The following is a 21,472-nucleotide window of genomic DNA, read 5'->3' as shown; positions in this document are numbered from 1 at the left end:
ATAGAGACTTCTGGGTAAGATGAGGTCATGCTTTGAGAACTGTGATAAGATCACAGTCCTTATCTGAAACCTTTTTTGGGGGGTCTAATTGTTTTAGTGCCCTTTAATCCCCTTCTCCCTCCCCACCCACCGTTCCTGAACTCCTCCCCTTTGGTAACCAGTAGTTCCTTCTTGGAGTCTGTGAATGCTGCTGTTTTAACACATTCATATTTTTAAAGAATCATATGAATATGCATACTAAGGGAGGTAAATGATGACTATCAATAGCAGTTAGGGCATATTTTGCTATTAAATGAATTTGTACAAACTTTTTTAAAAAAATTTTATTTTGGTATCATTAATCTACAATTACATGAAGGACATTATGTTTACTAGGCTCTCCCCTTCACCAAGTCCCCCCCACATCCCCGTTCACAGTCACTGTCCATCAACATAGTAAGATGCTGTAAAATCATTACAATTTGTACAAACTTAAAAATAAACTTTCAGGTTTGAGTTTTTTTGGATTTTGGAATTGTTGATGAGGAACTTGATATATTGAACGCATATCAGCTCAAGTCCTTGCCCAGGAAGAGGATAGATTTATAAGAAAAGAAAAAAATAAGACATTGCCAGGCCTTAGAGAGGAGAAACATTTTCATGGACCGTAAATGGTAGATCGAACTGCGGCCATAGGCCTCCTAGGTTCTGGTTCCAGAAGCAAGTAATGGGAGAAGATTTGGCCTCTATGCTGTGAAGGGAACTAAAGGGGCTACATGTGGGCCTGGAGTCATGCGCAGGACTGGAAGCATGTTGCTGGGTGGGATACCCTAGCTCATAAAAGGAGGCCATTGGGTTGCCTGCTCTAAGTGGACAATTATGTGTAAAGAATTCTCTTAAGCCGTTAGCACTTCCCTTGAAAATCTGTGGTCTGGGCAAAAGAAAAGGATCTGAATGAACATAATAGCAGTCAGCAAGGAGTAGTTGGGGTTGGCACGGGAGATACTAAGAAGGAGAATTGTGGAAGATGACTCCGACGTTCTTGTGTAAGTAATCCAGTGGTTGTGCAGTCATTGCCTAAACTTGGTCATATCAGAGAAGGAACAAGATCTTGGAAGCAGATGTTTATCAGTTTTGGAGATGCTGAGTTTGCAGGACTAGTGTATCAGTATTGGGGAAATGTTATATTCTTGGGCTATGAGCTCAGAGCAAAAGACTGGAGTTAGCAATGTGGAGCTAACAGAGTGGTAGTTAAAATGAGGGAAGAGGATGAAATTTTCTAGACAGTATGAAGGACAGGAAGAAAGCTGTTGGGAACCGTCATCACTAGAGACAGAAAGAAATACCAACGGAAGAAGACTGACAAAGAGGCCGGGGAGGAACGCAGAGAGATTGGTGTCATGGAGATCAGAGGGAGGGGCAGCAGGAAGAGACCATTCGTAGAGATAAGGTTTATCCTCTTCAGAGCTGAGTGAGCTCTGAGGTCGAGTGTTTCCTCGCCCCAACCAGTTTCCTTGAGCCTTTGCTCCGCGCTACTCCAGCAGACTACAGCCCTCCCAGTTCCAGGGACTGCACTGTACCTGTTAACTCACGGAGGAGATTCCAGGGTTGAGGAATGGATTAAAAAAGAAAAAAGATTCTGTTAATGTTGAACGGTATTAAAGGTGGTAGAAAAGGGGTTTCTAGAGAGAGAGAGGGAGAGGTTGAAACAGAGGAGAAGGGGTGCATGATGGGTCAAGGGCCTGGTCCTAGAGGAGACCCAGTGGGAAACCAGCTGTGTAGAGAAAAATGACTCCCAGGCTTCTGAGATGAGGAATGCGGACTAGAGTGCTGCTGTGAGATTACTTCCAGATGCTTAGGTCTTTAGGACTGTCATATGTATTCCTGGAGGGCGCGGGGGAGGGGTGGGGAGTTTTGCTGGCTTGAATGCTCTTAAGGAATAACTGTGTCTAACAGATGCATAATATCCTGTTTTGAATATTAAAATTGCAACAATCTAGAACTGGGTTTGGGGCATATTTTCATTTTTTAAAGAAAGTGTTAGTAACTGCAATGGGGTATGGGTGGGGACTTGATAATATGGGATAATATGGGTGAATGTAGTAACATTGTTTTTTCATATGAAACCTTCATAAGAGTGTATAACAATAATACCTTAATAAAAAAAATAAAGAAAAAAATAAGAAAGTTAGTAATACGTCTAGATATTCTGTATAAAAATTGCTACCCAACTATTGCTCACAGGAGGGCATCCTTTTATAATTGCCAGTGATTCTGCACCAATAGAGGTGGGGCTGAGTAACAAACGTTCATGCAAGAAGGGGAGTGATGGTTCTTCCAGGACTAATATGTCCCTGTGTGAATCTGGAGGTTACCACTTATATCTGTAGCATAAGAACCCATTCACTCACTTAACAAATACTTATTGAGCCTACGTGTGCCAGGTATTGCTAAGGTACCGGAGATGTGAGTCAGTACAACAGAGATCTCTGCCATTATGGAGCGTAATCATAGTAGGGGGAACAGCCAGTAACCACCAACATACGAACTGTGGTATGCATTATGTTCCAAGGCAATAAATACTCTGGAAATAAAGGTGAGCACAGTAAAGCTTGGGGGGATGCCCAGGGCTGGAGACTGTGGTAAGGTATCTGGGGAGAGGGTGTCTGGGTAGAGAGAAGCACTAGAACAGAGGCCCTGATGTGAAAGCATTTGTGACATGGGGACAAGCAGCAAGAAAGCAAGTGTGGGCAGAGTAGGGTAAGCAAAGGGAGGAAAGAGTAGGAGAGAACCGCAGTGGAAGGGAGATGAGGTCTAGTTTGGGACATGTTGAGTTTGAGGTGCCTGGTGGAAATCCAAGTGGCAGTGTTGGGATTCGTGAGTCTAGAATTTGCGGAGAGTACTGGGCCAGAAAGATTTTGGGAGGGAAGGGTTGGCATATAGATGGTATTTGAAGCCATGTGATGCTGGAAAATCACTGAGGGAGTGAATGTAGATAAAGGGGTCAGAGACTGAGCCTTGGGGTGCCAAGACACCCAGGAGTCAAATGGTCAGAAAAGAACCAGTAAAAGAGATAAAGAAGGAGTGAGCAGTGGAGCAAGTGAATACAAGTAGCTGGGAGAAGGAGGGAGTGATGGACAGAATCAGATGCTACTGAGAAGTTGAGATGAGGACCAAGTATCCACCATTGAGTTTAGCACAGCAGAGGTCACAGGTCACACTGAAGATAGCAGTGCGGGTGGAGTGGCATGGAGACAACACCAAATGGGAATGGGCTGGGGAGAGAGAATGGGAGGGGACGGGTGGGAGGCAGTGAAGAATATGACTAGGACACTAGCTGATGGAAGAGGCGGCCTCAAGCAAAGTTTTAGAGAGAAAAGTCAGTATGTTTCTATGCTGATGGGAACGGGCTGGCAGAAAGAGGAAAGAGGAAGAATTGCTGGTGCAGCCCATGGCTTAATTCTTCTCTCCTTCCCCAGCAACTCACCATGGAGCTGGTTTTGCTTATTTGAAGGAAAATTAAGTTAGCTCAGTTTTAGCAGGGCAACTAAAAACTTCATCTTTAGTTCCCCTGCGTTCACTGGTAGGATAGGCATAGTGTAAAGTTGTAATATATACATGAAAGTTATGGGAATTGAATTTCTGATAGCCATAATTTTGAAAAGTCATAAAAATCTCTGATTCCATTACATCTGAATACTTGGTTTTATCTTTAGTTTCCATTTCCAGTTTTTCCCCAGCTTTATTGAGGTATCATTGACAAATAAAATTGTCCTCACTTCCAAATTTGAGTACAATTTATAATCAAAACTTGAACTAGGTTTTGTTCTCATTAAGCCTTTTGATCTGATAATAGTTATTTTGTTAGTAAGACACTAATAATAATCATAGAATAACTGTTACCTCTTAACAGGAGTCTACCACTTAGTATAGCAATAAAATTAGTGTGTTGAAAAATGGAATTAGTCTGCATTTGGTTAATAGAATCCTTGTGTACTTTTCAAAATAATTGCTTAGTGTGTTAATACATGAAATTCTATGTAAAATCCTTGACTTTAACCAGGTAGTCTTAGGATCTCTGTGCCTTTCTCTTGTCTTAACATGTTCCCTTCCTCTTCCTCACCTTTGTCAGTTGGACTGTACATTTCCTGCAGCCCCTACTTACTGCTTCTTCAAATTTAACAAATCTCTGGACCCAAAGTATGTTTTTATGCTGATTTCATTAGCGTGTGTGAGGATAGGAGGAGAGAGGTTGAAATGTCCAACTTTTGAGATTCCCAGTAGAACTTGACATCTTAACTTCCCTTGACATCTTAACCAAACACTCCATCAACTAGCATGAATATTTAGCATAGAGAACTGTAAAGTAGTGCCCCTGAAGCATAGTAGGTGTGTATTTTGCAGTATTTTAAATCTTAGATGCCAAATTTCAGAGGATTAATAAACCAGACCATTTTATTTTTAGTTATATTAGATAAGAACTTAGCATGATTATGATCCTACCCTGAATTTTCTACCTGTAAATTCTAAGTATACACTGTCCTATAGTCTTTGCTCATCCTCTCTTTTAATCCTTAAAACCACAGTGTGTGTACTTGGTCCTTTTACTAACCTTAAGGGTTTTGTTTTGTTTTTTAACCACAATACATAAGCAGTAGCATTCACTTCTGCTCTCATAGTTGAACATTTGTAACAAGCATTTAATGATAACAAATTCTTTTTCTCTTCCTAATTTTGTAGCTCTGTAAGAAGCATCATTTTGGAATTAACAAACCAGAGAAGATTATACCATCTCCTGAAGACTCAAAGTTTCTACTGAAGACCTTTACGCATATTAAATCCAATGTGTCTGCTCCTAATAAAAAAAAGGTAAGAGTTTAATTGATATGGGCTTGGAATTCATCTTTGATTAGTTTTAAATTGAGGGGTAATTTTCCTGCCTGTAAACTTATTTTCAAACCACTTGTCATGTTAAAGCACTGTCTGCATATCCTTGGAATTATTTTCACTTCTCTCCTAGGAAGTTGTGTATTATTCACATGATGCTTTACATTTAGTTTCTGCAGTAATGGTTGATTCATTTCTTATAGGTCAAGGAAAATAAGGAAAAGGAGAAATTGGAGAGAAGATTACTTGAGGAGTTGCTGAAGATGTTCATGGACTCAGAATCCTTTTACTACAGCCTGACATATGATCTGACCAATTCGGTGCAGAGGCAGCACTCGGGGGAAGAGGCCCCCCGGCCCCTCTGGCAGAAGGTACCCCTCCCAGCTCAGAGCAGGGTCTGCCCTCTAGAACAGTTTATGGGCCTGTTTGGCTTCCATAGGAAAACTCAGCATGTTTCTGAACTGTTTATTCTCTACTTTTTCAGGTTGATGACCGATTTTTTTGGAATAAATATATGATGCAAGATCTTACTGAGATTGGTGTGAGTAGTGGTTCCTAAAATATCCTGAGGCAGTCACAGTTGTCAAGAAATGTTTTTATCTTGTATTAAAATAAATTGAAATATAATATTTTCCCTTTTAGAATGGGAATCACTTTGCTGGGAAAACCAAGGCATTATTTTTAAGGCAGTTCACTGTTCCCCTGTCCAGCCACAGGCCTGTCTTTTTAGCAGGTTTCCATATGGTACTAGAAATCTAAGGCTGTGGAATTAATGTCCACAGAGTTTTGTTTGTATCCACTGGAAATGTTGAAACCTAGTTTTCCTTTAATGATACCAGTCATTAGCTTACCTGTTTCCTCATCTGGGAATTGGAGTAGACAGATCTCTGAGTACATCCAGTACTGCCAGTATTTGAATCAGGAAAGACAGGGATTATGATGAGATTGTTTTATGAGGTTTGCTCTGCTTTAATGATTACTTTGCCCTTTACTCGGTCACTTAATGTCATAGCTTATGATTGTCCCAGGACAGTTCATTAGTCAGTCAACAAATATTTGTGGAAGGCCTGCTATGAGCCAGTTATTGTTTTAGACACAAAGTGGACAAGTAGCTGAATAGGGTGACATATTTTTCTTAACCTTTCAGAAGTTGCAAACCTTTTTTTCTTCTTGCTGTTTCTCCCCCTTGGTAGTATAAATGATTTTGACTGTCTCTGATGGTATCTGGGTGTCTGTCATGCCTCTGCTGAGAGTGAGGCATGAAAATGTTCTCACTTCTCTTTATGATGCTGATCAAACCGTCATCACCAAAGCTCAGTGATAGGGGAGGAAAATAAAGGTGTGTACAGTGCGTATTTGTCCTGTTTGTTGACATACTAAGTTCTAATATGTTTTGCCGAATTTTTGTCAGCCACTTGGCATTGCCATTTAAAACTGACGACTTGCAATAAAGGTAGCATTTGGCAGCACATTTTTCTCTGTTCCTGTCAAGAGTTTTGCATTCATTGCCAGCACAAAAATACCAATAAGAATGCGGATAAGAATAATGAATGCAAATAGACCCTTCACTTCACTATTTTCAACTCTAACCACCTTCCTAAGCTCTTATCTGCAGCCTCCATCAAACAAAACAGAACTGTGAGGTAGGACCTGGAGTATAGGGCTCTGGAAGAGGAGGTAGATTTGAAATTGACGCTGATAGGCAGTCTCGATAGATGCTGTTGTGGAGACGGGAGAGACAGGGATCAGGAACAGCTCTCTCTCCAGCGCCTGGCTTCATGCAGTCAGTTGAGGAATCGGTATACTGTCTTAGTCTGAAAGACATAGAAGATTAAATCTCTAACTTTAATACTCTCCTGATTATGTTGGATGAGTTCTTAAAATAAGATGTTTAGGGCAAGGATTTTTTTTTTGGCTCACTTACTACTGGATTTAAGCTTGCTGAAGCAAGTTTTCTTCCAAACTTAGAAAATGACTAGAATTCTATGTTTCGTAATAAAGCGATAAAAGTTGGTTGTATTTCATTAAAACCTTAATACAATTGGGAATTGAAAATCAACCTGTAGATTAATTTTTTTCTATACCAACAGGAATAATAATAATAGCTATATTAAGTACTTACTAGAAGGCAGGCACTAGGCTAAACACTTTTTACATTTTACTCAATCATCACAACCTTATGAGGCCATAGTTTTTCCTATTTCTCAAAGCAGAATGTCAGGCATGGTGAGGTTAGGTGATTCACTGGATTGAGTAAGCTGTGGAGCTTGAATTTGTACCCAGGCAGTCTGGCTTCTATGCTGTGGTCCCTCTCAGACAGCTCTTTTTGAATGGTCACCATGAAAGAAAGGATTCTCCCCTCCACCCACGCTTTCCCTCCCTCCCTTCACTCACTCCTTAATGTTCCCCAGTAATCAGAGCACATGGTTAAAGAATGGGAAGTTTCTGCTCTAATAAACTGACAAATGGATACTAGCTACCGTTTGGGCTTAAGAAAGCACTGGTGCTGTACAGAATAGGATCAACATGGTGTTTATATTGTTTTCAGACACCAGATGTGGACTTTTGGATTACCCCCATTATCCAAGGTTTTGTGCAGATTGAAGAACTTGTGGTTAATTATAATGAATCATCTGACGATGAGAAAAGCAGCCCAGAGACTCCCCCTCAGGAGTCCACCTGTGTAGATGACATTCATCCACGATTTCTAGTGGCTCTCATTTCACGCCGAAGTAGGCACAGAGCAGGTGAGTAGAGGGATATAATAGTGTGAAAATCAACTCCAGGCAAGAGTCGGGGACATCCACAGATGTGTTGAAATGCTAACAACAATAATGGATTCAGAAACACGGTTGGCTTCAAAGTACCCGATGACTCTAAATAGTGTTGTGGTGATTGGGGACCAATTTTTGGAGAGACGTGAATGAGAGAGAGTGAGCAGAAGGAGAAAGAAAAGGAAGTCTGTATATGGAGAAGAGAAGAAAGACACTTGGGGTGTGCTTCTAAGTACCGTTGTTCTTACGACGGCCTGTATTACAGTAATAAATCCTTCCTGAGTGTTTGCACCTTTGGGAAAACTCCACTTTTTCAGATCACAGGAATTACCTTAGCTTCACCTTTTAAAAAGCACTGATGCATACAGTTAGGGTTCTGGGTAAGGTGATACTGTTACTGCACACTGGATTCCTAAGATAATCCTGAGAGACATAGAATTGGTTAAGAAGCGTATCTAGTCAGACTAAGTACTTAAAACAAAAATTGTTGTTTTCTTTTTTAATTTCCTTTTAGGAATGCGTTATAAACGAAGAGGAGTAGATAAAAACGGAAATGTTGCAAATTATGTGGAGACTGAGCAGTTAATTCATGTTCATAATCATACCTTGTCATTTATTCAAACACGAGGCTCTGTGCCTGTCTTTTGGAGCCAGGTTGGGTATCGATATAATCCAAGACCTCGGCTGGACAAAAGTAAGCATGTCAATTACTTGGCTTACAAATGATTTCAGAGAGAATATTTTTTAAAATATTGGATACTTTATAGATATGGATTTGCTTTGCCAAATACTTTATTTAAAATAACAACTCATACAGGATTTAATAGTGATATAATAATCACAAAAGAGTAATTATGGTTGTCAAAAATTTAAGTATTTTTAACAATAAAAACTTCCCTGACAATTGAATAAAACATTATCTCATAGATTTTAAATTGTGGTTTCTTTAAAGAATACTTTACATTAAATGCTTAATTTTGGAAAAGGGTAAATGTAGCCAATATTTGTAAAAAGAGAAAATATCTTAACAAGATAATATCTACAAGAAATAGATAAGATGGCTTTACTCAAATGTCTTGCTGTGAAAGGTTTGCTGTATTAAATATTGAAACTTAATTTCTTCTAGTATTATCACTTTAGCACTGGTGTAGCTAAGCCATGTCAATCTAATTAAAATACTAAATGAGGTAGATTTTAAAAGTTGTTTCCAGAATATTTCTTTCTCAAAACTTATATTTGTGAGAATTCTGTTAAACTTCAGTTTGTAGTATCCTTGTTTCAGAGGGGTTTTTATTCTTTTATTATAAACCACATGACACCTTTCTGACAAGTAGGCTGGATTATAAATGACAAATGTAATTTCACAGTTTGAACTTGCGGTGGGTTTCACTTTAGGCTAATTGGGGGGAAAAGATCTCTGGCTTAGAATTTCATTTTAAAGTACTGGTTTTAGACAAGCTTTGTTACATTTGGGCTGCCAATAAGTTATTTAAAAGTAAGAATAAAGAAGGAATAGACCCTAATTTCTGTCATAAACATGGGAAGGAAAAATAGATTTTGTGTCACTTCTTTGTAGGTGAAAAGGACACTGTTGCCTATTTCTGTGCCCATTTCGAAGAACAACTGAAAATTTACAAAAAACAGGTGGGCTTTGATCTGTAATAATGGAATGTTCCTTCATATTTAGAACTGGTTGTATATCTCTTTCTTTAAATTTAATGAAAGGACTATGTACTGTTAATGATTAAGCAAAATGGCAATTGTCATGAAGTGAGAGAGCACATATAAGCCAATAGTATTCTTGACATTCTTTAATTATCATTACTGAGTCAGCTCCTTTAGACTGTTTTTAGATAAGAGATTAGTCTATTGTCAATTAGTTATTACAGTCTAAGAAGAATGGGAGTAAGAAATAAAAGGCATCACAAACCATCTACAGTTCCCCCTCCTGAGATAACAATTTGATATGTATCTTTCAATATCTTTTTTATTTGCCCATCTTTCTTATATATTCATACATGTATATATTTGTAGGAATATGATCATGTAAACCAAAATCAATTAAGAACTGTTGGGCAATTAAGAACAAGTGCAATAAGATGACCAGATTTCAGATAGAAGATTAATATAGAGTAATCAGTGACTCTTATTCATTAGCAATGACTGGTCTAAACATGTAATGCCATGGAATACATTTTTCTAACAGCAAAATAAAGTAGAATAGGAAGAAATAACCTAAATTCTAATAAACATACAAAAAAGATAGCATGTGTGTGGGGTGGGGTGGGGAGAAGAATTCCTGAAGAACAAAAAAGGAAACCTAAATGAATGGAGGGAAAATATCATGTTCCTGGCAGGGAAGACTCAATATTGAATAGATTTTAGTTCTTCCAAAATCAATATATAAATTTTGTGCCATTTTAAATTCCAAGCAGGAAATTAAAAGGCAAACCACCTAAAAATCATAAGGCTTGGTAATAAGAAATAAAGGCAGGTATTGGGGAATTGAGAGTTCTTATACATGGCTAGAGGGAGTCTAAGTTGGGATAGCCATTTTGAGTGGTATTACTTGTCAAAATAAAATATGCTTATTCTGTTAACCCTGGAGTTTTGCTTTTTAATACCTATCCTACATACCATATACAAAAATCAATTCCAGATTGGCTATATTCCATGTCTTACACATTCAGACTGGTCATTGCTGTCAGATAAGAGCCACTGATTATTACAAGTATCATTACAGAGAATAAATCACAATTTAAACACCTGGTCACTGTAAAAGTTGAAATAAGACTGAGTTGTGTAAAGGAAGAAGCAGAAATAACCTCCTTGCCACCCTCATCTCTTCGCCATATTGACTTTTAAGACCTGTTTGTGCACATCCTTTCAATAGGTATGTGTACTGAGCAGACACATCCTTGTTGCTAGCTGTACTCTTAATGTCCGTCTGTCCATTCTTCCCCGGGTGATTGCTGTCTGGGAGGCAGGCCCACTGGCAGTCTGACTGTTGCGGTGGCCCTGCTGTTGCTTTAGCCAGTGGTTGGTTTAGATATTTGCTTGTGTATGTTTATGGGCAGTTTGGCCAATGACGTATGATGGGAGGGCAGTCCTCTGGGAGGCTTCTGGGAAAGATTTCCTGCTCTAATAAAAAGAGATACAGGAACCAGCAGGAACCGTCTGTAGTGGTTGTGTCTGGATTTGATGCGGTGCTATAGCTGTTTCAAGGTCATGAAAGAACTAGCCTGTGTGTTACACCAATGTGCTGAGGATGGCAGACCAAAAAGGTGTAAAGAACTGGTATGAGTAACCACTGAAGTAAGCAGTTCTGGACCCCCAGACTTCTTGTTCTGAGTCAGTGATTTGTCGTTTGCAGTGAAAGCCATCCTGAGACATGCTTATGTACACATTCGAAATTTAAGTCAAAAAAGGGCTGTACCATATGTACAGTTCAGCTGTTTCCACTTAGTATCTCATTAAATAAATATCTAATCATTTTACCACTGATGGGCCTTTAAGGTTTAGTTTTTGCTATAATAAACAGTCTCCAGAAAACATCCTTTGGGTCACTTATGTAGTTTCTAGAATAAATTTCTAGAAGTGAAATGGCTCAATCAAATGGTATATCATTGAAAGTTGATGCCGACTACTCTGTTGCTCCCAAAAAGATCGTACCAGTTTCCACTCTCAGCAGCAGTGGGAGTCAGTGACCATTTCTCCATATATTCTCCAATGCTGCCTATATTTAGTAGTCAGTTTTTGCCTGTGCATAGGTAAAAACTAGTTTTCTGTTTTAAAATTTTATTTCATATTTTCTCTTGTGACTTTCCTCTGTATCCTTTACCCTTTTTTCTTACTGAATTTATTAGCACTCTATGCATTTTTGGTTTTTATGTTGCAAGTATATTGCCCTAGGTAGGCCTTTGTTTTTTGTTGTCTTTGACTGTTTACATGATCATTTGGTGTGGAGGTTTTAAATTTTTTGATTGTCACGCCTGTCCATCTTTTAGGTCCTCTTGTTTTTGTGTTGTGCTTATTAGAAAGTCATGTCCCATCCTACAGTTGTGGAAACATCATTTGAAATGTTGTAGCTTTTTTATAACTTGATGAAAAAATATTTAGGTCATTAATGCATGTAGATGTGAAGAGCTAAAGTAAGCTTTTTCCCCACTCTATAGACATATCACAGTACCATTTATAGACTAGTCTGTATTTCTCCCAGAATAAGTTGTCATACCTTAGATTCTTCAGTGTACATAGGTCTATTTCTAGGCTGTCAGTCCTGTCCTGCTGAGTCTTTCACTTTTTGCTACACGAGTACGAGTATCACAGTTTTAATTGTTACAGATTTGGAATATGTTTTGCTCTCCAGTGGGGCAAGTCCTCCTTTATTATTGTTCAATTTCAAAAATTTGCCCATATATTTATCCTTCCAGAAAAATTTTACAATTGCCAAGTCCATAGAAAGATCCTGATTGAATTTTGATTAGGATTTCTTCCCAATAGGGAAGTTGACTATATAGTTTAATCTGTGGAGATTTGACATCGTTGAAATATTGATTCTTGCCGTTTAGCACTATGGTATGTCTCTCCATTTATTCGGGTTTTCTTTTATGCATTTCAGCCAAGTTTTACAGTATCCAGTATGCAAGTCTTGTATATTTCTTAAAAATTATTCTAGATATTTTAAATATTAGCTATTATAAAGGACCTTGTTTTCATTATGTATTCTGATTGGTTGTTACAAATATATAATGTATTAAAAAGTTGCCAATGCCATTGATATAAATGGTTCTCATAAACCTAAATTTAACAAATGAAAATTTAGTTTTATAGAGAGAAGATTGATGCTTGAGTGGATTAATTTCTAAGCATGGATATAAAATATTTCTAAGACATAATTCCAAATAACACCATTAAAAATCATGAGTCTAGCATCTGATTAAATGGAGTTTTTTTTCCCCCTTTCCTCTTCCAGGTTATTATTAACTTGGTAGACCAGGCAGGAAGAGAGAAGATTATCGGTGATGCATTCCTGAAGCAGGTGTTGCTCTTTAACCATTCACACCTCACCTATGTCTCATTTGACTTCCATGAGCACTGGTAAGGGGCTTCCTGAGGTGAGCTTCGATCAGCTCCAGTGTTAATGGCCTATGCAGCCACAGGGGCCTTAGTTCTCTTCTCCTTATTGGGAAGAAACATCTCTTTTGCTCGTCAGTTTTAGAAAGGGAGGGAGTGTCATTTTTTACTTTTAATTTTCATTTGGGCTTTATTTTGGCTAAAAATATAAATGAATTGTCCCTGAAATATTGACAGTCTTTCTGTTCAAAAATGACTTGGAGACTTAGAGTTCCATTTTCCCTTAACCATTCAGTTAAAGAGCTTCTGGACCTTTCCTTTCTGCTTGAGTCTGAGGCTGGCAGAAGTGATAGAGTCCCCTTAAGAATCATCCGTTGGCTTGTCTTCATAGTCTATTAGTAATAGTTCTTTCTCCATGAATAAACTTTGCTAGAGTTGGCTCTGGAAAAACAATAGTTGGTGAGTCTTTTTGATGGTAACTTTAGCTTGTGTGTATTCTGAAAGCAAGGTTCTTTTGTCATAATCCTGGCTCTCATGTGGGTTCATTTACTTCGATATTGAAAATTTGTTGGGGAAAGCAGCTTCTGATAACCTGTGATGTATTTCAGTGTATTGTTAAGTATATCTTATTTCACTTTTTGCTACTAATGCAGATGAGTTATAAACATATAATTGTATTTTATAGTAGTATTAGCCTCATGTACTTAGAGTAATAATTTAATTTTTCCAAGCTTCCTTAAATACCATGTAAATTAAAAAAAATACTATTAAAGATTTTTTTCTTTCTTTTGGCATTTTTTTAGCCGAGGAATGAAGTTTGAGAATGTTCAAACACTAACTGATGCCATTTATGACATTATTCTTGACATGAAGTGGTGTTGGTAGGTATTTCATAACAGGTCAGTTTGACAGACTCATGATTTGTGAAATCATATGTATTTGTCTAGAACCGCTAAACATGAAAATAATTTTGCAGCAAGCTGAGAAAGCATTTTTATTTTTCATGTTTTGCTTCCCAGTTCCTATTATTTTTAAGAGAGAGTGTTGGTCACTAGGCAGTGCTAGCTTTGAACAGGGAAAAGGCACCGGATGTTCAGGCAAAATGGAGTGAAGTGCTCTGTGACTATTCTTTACTTCTGTCTAGTGGTCTGCATTTCCTCTGTCTCCTCTTTCTCACTGCCCCTAATATGGGAAGGTGCGCTTTAGACACTTGGTCTTAGTGTTCAAGCATTTCAAGATCATTAGAGAAAGAAAATGATTCTCAGAGTATAGGTGGGAGACATAGGAAGAAGAAATTGGTTTAAAGGACAGGAGAGAACATTTGATCAGACTTCAGGGCCACAGGTGGCCAGAGAAATGAGATGAGCAAGGAGTGCTGCCTGCCCCTTCAGGGCGTGGAGAAGTGGGTTTGTTCAAGCCAGTTTACATGCACTGCTTCTTCGAGTCAAAAAGGAGGGACAGGTTCGTGTTTTAAATGTGTGGAAAAGCACAACTTGGGGTGATGGCAGCTTGCCCAGTAGTCAGTCCTGTGACTTGGGCAAGTCGCTCTTTCTGCACCTTGGTTTGTTTTGTTTTTTTTTTCCCAAAATGATGACAAAAAATATCTTCCTTGTCAAACTATTATGTAAATCAACAACAGCATCTACGAAGGACTCAATAATGCCTGCCATGTAATGATATTACAAGCAAATTGATAGCCAGCACTGCTGTTATTATTGTTAAGATTCTGGTTTTTGGAAACTTAAAACTATTTCATATTGTAAAATAATCACATATTATTTTGGAAAAGGGTTGATCAAGCTGGAGTAATATGTAAACAAGAAGGGATTTTTCGTGTTAATTGCATGGACTGCCTGGATCGCACCAATGTAGTTCAAGCTGCCATTGCACGAGTGGTCATGGAACAGCAGGTAATTTGTAGTACATTAGATTATAAATAATCCCTTTCTAAAGTTTTTTCACGTATAAACAAATAACTGAAATTTTTGTTCAATAGAGCATTTATAGCATACAAATATCTTCATTGCTTATTAAAACCTGGAAAGCACAACTTTCATTAAAAAGTTGAATCAAGTAGCATTTTCTAAATTATCATTTCAAAAATATGAGGTCCAACATTTAAAAATTTATTGGGTGGCAGTGTGCCTTCATTTACCTTTTTTCTCTCAGCCCCAAACTCTTCCTTCTGTGATTGGGTCTGGGAGACTGTGTATCACATTTCTCCTGGGTCTCTCAGTAGGAGGTGCTAACGGAAAACCATGGGGCTGGAGGAAGAGAAGGGACAGGCTTCTTTCCCTGTGTTACCTTCCTGTGGGCAGCCCCCTCTCTGGGGCTGTCGGTTTCTTCGGCACCACAGACCCACCCTCTTCCCTTTATGCCCCAATTGGTGGCAACTGCTTCCTGTACTCATCATGTCTGCTACTCAGTGTCCTCTTTTGGATCATTCAGCCCTCTAACACCTGAGTAACAAATTTTCTAGGAAAGTCCTATCGCAGTTTCTGTTTTGTTTTTTTTTTTGTTTTTTTTTATAGAACCTAGCAACCATCCTTAGAGGATGTGAGTCTGCTCCTTCTAATGTCACTTTGCAGCAGCCAGGCTTCTGAGTCCAAAGCCGTGGCTGTACCACATACTGGGTGCTGACCCCATGTAAAAAACTCAATCCCTCTAAATTTTTGTCTCCTCATCTTTAAATAGAGGTCTAGATACTGACTACATAAAGTTGTTATGAGGAGTAAATGAGACAATTTATGTAAAAAATCTGTTAAAACCCTGGCCCTAGCACAGAGTTAACAATTATTGGGCACTTAACTGTTCTGCTTATTGTTTCATTGTGCTTTTTTGCTAGTTTTACTTCATAGGCAAATTTAAAGACAAATATAGAGTGAGGCTACATACTAAAAATTACACCAAAACAGTATAAATGTTTCATTCTATTTATTTACCTGAAGCAATTCATAAGACTGTCTCTCAAGTGTTGTTTTATTTTGAAAAAGTCTGAAACACCATTTCTTTTTTTTCTTTTCTTTCTTTCTTTTTTTTTTTTTTGAGAGGACATCTCTCATATTTATTGATCAAATGGTTGTTAACAACAATAAAATTCTGTATAGGGGAGTCAGTGCTCAATGCACAATCACTAATCCACCCCAAGCCTAATTCTTGTCAGTCTCCAGTCTTCTGAAGCATAACGAACAAGTTCTTACATAGTGAATAAGTTCTTACATGGTGAACAGTACAAGGGCAGTCATCACAGAAACTTTCGGTTTTGATCATGCATTATGAACTATAAACAATCAGGTCAAATATGAATATTCGTTTGATTTTTATACTTGATTTATATGTGGATCCTACATTTCTCCCTTTATTATTATTATTATTTTAAATAAAATGCTGAAGTGGTAGATAGATGCAAGGTAAAGGTAGAAAACATACTTTAGTATTGTAAGAGAGCAAATGTAGATGATCAGGTGTGTGCCTGTAGACTATGTGTTAATCCAAGCTAGACAAGGGCATTAAAACATCCACGGATACAGCAGTTTTCTCTCAGAACAAGGGGGGAGAGGTTCTAAGCCTCACCTCTGTTGATCCCCAATTTCTCACCTGATGGCCCCCCTGCGACTGTGCCTGTCTTAGGTTGTTCCTCCCTTGAGGAATCTTACCCGTCTCTGGCTAACCAGTCATCTTCCGGGGCCATACAGGGAGATGTAAAGTTGGTAAGTGAGAGAGAAGCCATATTGTTTGAAAAGGTTAGCTTTTTACTTCTTTGCAATTTATGCCCTGTGGCTTCTATGCCCAGCATTTGTCTTGAGGTATCTTTACCACTTGGAGGAATTATGATACTCGATAAATTCGATATGAGGCATGAATTCTATTTAAGGGTTGTAATTAGAAAGGAAGAAGAAAAGCTATAGAGATAGTAGACGGAAGAAAACATGTGAGGATTGATTATTTCTTTGACATATCTTCTTGTAGAGTAACTTCAGCATATATAGGTTTTAAACTACTAATTAAATTGCGCACACACATTAACATAATAGGAATACAGTTACATAACCAAAGCAGATCTATAATTACCAGCCATCTCCAGTGAAGCCAAGAAAACCAGTTAGGCACCCTAGGCATTTGTGAAACACCATTTCTTTTAAGAGTCCTAATACATATATGAACATGCTTCCTTTTTCTGCAGTATACATTTTATGTTATAGTTTGCTGGCTTCCTATGTAGTTAATCTACCAATATGTACATTTTAGCTGAAGAAATTAGGTGTGATGCCCCCAGAACAGCCACTACCAGTGAAATGCAATCGGATCTATCAGATAATGTGGGCCAATAACGGAGACTCCATCAGCAGGCAGTATGCTGGGACAGCAGCTCTGAAGGTAAATGCCTGTAGCAAGCATTAGTGGATCATTCTTTGGGACACAGAATGTGGTTTAAAACCAACTTTGCTTTTGAGAGAAAGGTATGTGGGCTACAGGTGGTAGGTTTATACAGTTGACTCCTTTCTGGAATGTTTGGCTAAGGTATGGGTCACATATTGAAATTGCTTCTGGGGCCAGGTAATGTGCCTCAATCAGGCCACTCATTAGATTAAAGGGAGAGATGGATATGTGTGGACCTACGTAAGAGCTTATGTTGTCTTGGGAGGGTGCTGTTCTGCTGCTTCCTTGTGGGGATGAAGGCCCAGTGTTGCTAGATCGCTCAGTTTTTCAAGAGAATTTAGAAATCTGGAATTTTATGTGAACTACTTGGTTTAAAAAACTTTATATGAATGTTAATGGGATTTGGTTGCTAATTTGCCTCCTTTGAATGTGAATTCCAACCCTACTTCTTACTAGCTCTGTGACATTGGGCAAGTCACTTAACCTCTCTGTGTTCATCTCTTCATCTGTAAAACAGGATTAGTACAAGGCTCACTTCAAAAAAATTGTCATGTAATCATAGGAGTTAATGCACATGAGGGCTTAAACCATTGCCTGGCACATAGTAAATGGTAAAGAAATGCTTTATTATCTTTTTGTGGTTGTAGTAAATAGTCTTTTGAGGATCTTCTAGAACTAATCTTCACAGAATTTAAATGTAAAATATAGTCACTGGTCACTAAATACTCCCTCTTTGGGCAATTGGACATGGTCTAATTAGTTTAAATTAGGTCTATGTTAATTTTACTTCAAGGTAATAGTTCATCTCAAGATATTTCTTAAAATAAATTGTACTGTTAAGGAAACTGAACTTTAGACGTCTGTGTATATAAATTATTGTTTAAGGAGAAATAACTTCTGCACTCACCATTGGAACACCTAAATATATAACACAGATACTAGCAGAACTAAAAGGAGAAATAAACCACAATACAGTAATAGGGGGGACTTTAATACACCTTTTTTCAACAATGGATAGATCATGTAGGCAGAAAATCAGGAAACAGTGAACTTGAACAACACTATAGACCAAGTGGATCTAACAGACAGAAAGAACATTCCATCCAACAACAAAATACACATTCTTCAGAAGTGCAAATGAAACATTTTCCAGGATAGATCGTATGTTAGGCCACAAAACAAGTCTCAACAAGTTCAAGAAGATAGTAATTATATCTGGTATATTTTCTGACTGCAGTGGTATGAAACTAGAAATCAATAATAGGAGGAAAATTGGAAAATACACAAAGTGTGGAGGTGAAACAACACATTCTCGAACCACAAATGGATCAAAGAAGAAATCAAAAGGAAATGAAAAAATATTTTGAAACAAATGAAATGGAAGTACAATATACCAAAACTTATAAGACACAGCAAAAGCAATTCCTTTTTTTATTTTTATTAAAGCATTGATATATAATCTTATGATGGTTTCACATACACAAAACAGTGATTCAGCATTCACCCATATTATCAAGCCCTCACCCCCTCCATTGTGGTCACTGTCTATCAACATAGTAAGATGTTACAGTTATTAATTGTATTCTCTGCTGTAATACTGTCCCAGTGAACTATGTTGTGATTGTGAATTATAGTGCCCCTTAATCCCCTTCTCCCTCCCCACCCACCATCTCCAACCCTTCCCCTTTGGTAACCATTAGTCCCTTCTCAGTGTTTATGAGTCTGCAGCAAAAGCAATTCTAAGATGAAAGTTTATAGCTATAAATGCCTATATTAAGAAAAAAGAAAGATCTCAAACAACCTAACATTGCAACTGAAGGAACTAGGAGAAAAAAAGGAAACTAAGCCCAAAGTTAACAGAAATAAGGAAATAATAAAGATTAGAGCGGAAATAGATAAAATAGAAAATAAGAAAACAATAGAAAGATCAGCAAAACTAAGAGTTGGTTTTTTGAAGAAATAAAATTGATAAACCTTTAGCTAGACTAAACAAGAAGAAAAGAGCACTCAAAATTATGAGACATTACAACCAATAGCACAGAAATACATAGGATCATAAGAGACTACTCTGAACAATTATATGCCCAACATATTGGACAATTTAGAAGAAATGGATAAATTCCGAGAAACATACAATCTACCAAGACCGAATCATGAAGAAATAGAACATCTAAGCAGACCAATGAATGAGTAAGGAGATTGAATCAGTAACAAAAACCTCTCAAGTAGAAAATTCCAGTACCAGATGGTTTCACTGGTGAATTTCACCAAACATTTAAAGAAGTAACATCAAATCCAAAAAATAAAAATGAAAAAAAAAAGAGGAGGAGGGAACACTCCCAAATTCATTTTATGAGACCCAGTTCAGCATACACAAATCAATAAATGTGATATACCACATTGATGGAGTGAAAGATAAAGATCATATGATCATCTCAATAAATGCAGAAAAAATATTTGGCAAAATTCATCATCCTTTCGTGATAAAAAACTTAAGAAACTGGGTATAGAAGGAACATGCCTCAACATAATAAAGTCTATGTATGACAGACCCCCAGCTAACATCATACTCAATGGTGAAAGGCTAAAAATTTTCCTCTAAGAACAGGAACAATACAAGGGTGCCTTTTCTCACCATCTTATTCATCATAGTGCCAGAAGTTCTAGTCAGAGCAATCAGGCAAGAAAAAGAAATTAAAATCATCCAAATTGGAAATTTGGAAAGGAAGAAGTAAAACTGTAGATGACATGATCTTTTATATATAGAAAATCCTAAAGACTCCACCAGAAAACTGCTAGAATATATGAATTCAGTAAAATTGCATCATGCAAAATCAACATACAAAAACCAGTTGTATTTCTCTATGCTAACAACAGCTTACATGAAAAATAAAATCCCACTTAAAATATCATCAAAAACAATAAAATTAGGAGTATTTTAATCAAGATGGTGAAAGATCTTCAAACTGAAAACTGTAAGACATTGGTGAAAGAAATTAAGATGAATAAATGGAAAGACAGCCTGTGTTCATGGATTGGGGAAATTAATATTGTTAAAATTATATTACCCAACACTGTAGATTCAGTGTAATCTCTGCCAAAATTCCAGTGGCATTTTTCACAGAAATAGATAAAACAATCCTAGAATTTGTATGGAACCACAAAATCCCTGATAGCCAAACAATCCTGAGAAAGAACAAAACTGGAAGCACCATGCTCCCTGATTTCAAAGTATATTACAAAGCTATAGTAATCAAAACAATCTGGTGCTGGCATAGAAACAGACATACAGACTGAAGGAATTAAACCAAGAGCCCAGAAATAAATTCGTATTTGACAAGGGAGTCAAGAATACCCAATTAGGGAAAGCATAGTCTCTTTAGTAAATGTTTTGGGAAAATTGGATATTCACGTGCAAAAGAATTAAGTTGAACTCTTATGTTACATGACTCACAAAATTAATTAAAATGGATTAATGACTTAAATATAAAACCTGAAACTTTATAGTTTTTTTTTATAAGAAAACATAGTGGAAAAGCTGTGACATTGCTCTTGGCAATGATTTTTTTTGGATATGACACCAAAAGGATAAGGCAGAAAAGTAAAAATAAACAAATGGGACTACATCAAATGAGAAAGCTCCTGCACAGCAAAAGAAACCAACAAAGTAGGCAACCTACAGATGGGAGAGAATATTGGCAAGCCGTGTATCTGATAAGGGGTTAGTATGTATACAACTCAATAGCAAAACAAACAAATAATGTGATCAAAAAGTGGGCAAAGGACTTGAAGACATTTTTCCAAAGGAAGAGACACAAATGGCCAACACACGAAAAGTTGCTCAACATCAGCAATCGTGAGAGACATGGAAAGCAAAACCATAATGAGCTATCACCTCATACCCATTAGAATGACTTATCAAAAAAGACGAGATAAAAGGTGTCGGCAAGGATGTGGAGAAAAGGGAACCCTTGCGCACTGTTGGTGGGAATGTAACTGGCATGGCCATTATGGAAACTGAAAATTCCTCAAGAGGTTAAAAATAGAAGTACCATATCATCCAGCAATCCCATTTATGGGTATATATCTGAAGGAAATCAGATGCATCCCCATGTTCACTGCAGCATTGTTCACAATAGCCAAGACATTGGAAACAACCTTAGTGTTCAGTGACAGATCAATGGCTAAAGAAAGTGTGTGTGTGTTGGAATATTATTCAGCTATAAAAAAAGGAAATCCTACCGTTTGCAAATACATGGGTGAAACCTTGAGGGCAAGTGAGATAAGCCACACAGAGAAAGATAAATATTGCATGATCTCACTTACATGTGGAATCTAAGGAAGTCATCTCATACAAACAGAAGGGATTGGTGGTT

The 21,472-nt window shown here is 37.5% G+C and overlaps 1 protein-coding gene across 2 annotated transcripts in view; it reads left to right on the top strand.

Moving 5' to 3' along the window:
* INPP5F (inositol polyphosphate-5-phosphatase F) overlaps nucleotides 1-21,472 on the top strand; it is a 95,846-nt gene that overhangs the window by 48,581 nt on the left and 25,793 nt on the right. For both annotated transcript variants that reach the window (XM_073240307.1, XM_073240309.1), the window contains 10 exons: nucleotides 4,720-4,848; nucleotides 5,070-5,237; nucleotides 5,351-5,407; nucleotides 7,415-7,613; nucleotides 8,155-8,334; nucleotides 9,217-9,284; nucleotides 12,616-12,740; nucleotides 13,520-13,597; nucleotides 14,506-14,626; nucleotides 16,965-17,093. In XM_073240307.1, the coding sequence (XP_073096408.1) occupies nucleotides 4,720-4,848; nucleotides 5,070-5,237; nucleotides 5,351-5,407; nucleotides 7,415-7,613; nucleotides 8,155-8,334; nucleotides 9,217-9,284; nucleotides 12,616-12,740; nucleotides 13,520-13,597; nucleotides 14,506-14,626; nucleotides 16,965-17,093 (1,254 nt within the window). The remainder of the gene's footprint in view (nucleotides 1-4,719; nucleotides 4,849-5,069; nucleotides 5,238-5,350; nucleotides 5,408-7,414; nucleotides 7,614-8,154; nucleotides 8,335-9,216; nucleotides 9,285-12,615; nucleotides 12,741-13,519; nucleotides 13,598-14,505; nucleotides 14,627-16,964; nucleotides 17,094-21,472) is intronic.

This window comes from Manis javanica, chromosome 7, assembly GCF_040802235.1.
Source record: "Manis javanica isolate MJ-LG chromosome 7, MJ_LKY, whole genome shotgun sequence".
NCBI classification, from domain to species: Eukaryota; Metazoa; Chordata; class Mammalia; order Pholidota; family Manidae; genus Manis; species Manis javanica.
Note: the sequence above shows the minus strand (reverse complement) of the source record. Positions and strands in the feature narration are given on the sequence as shown.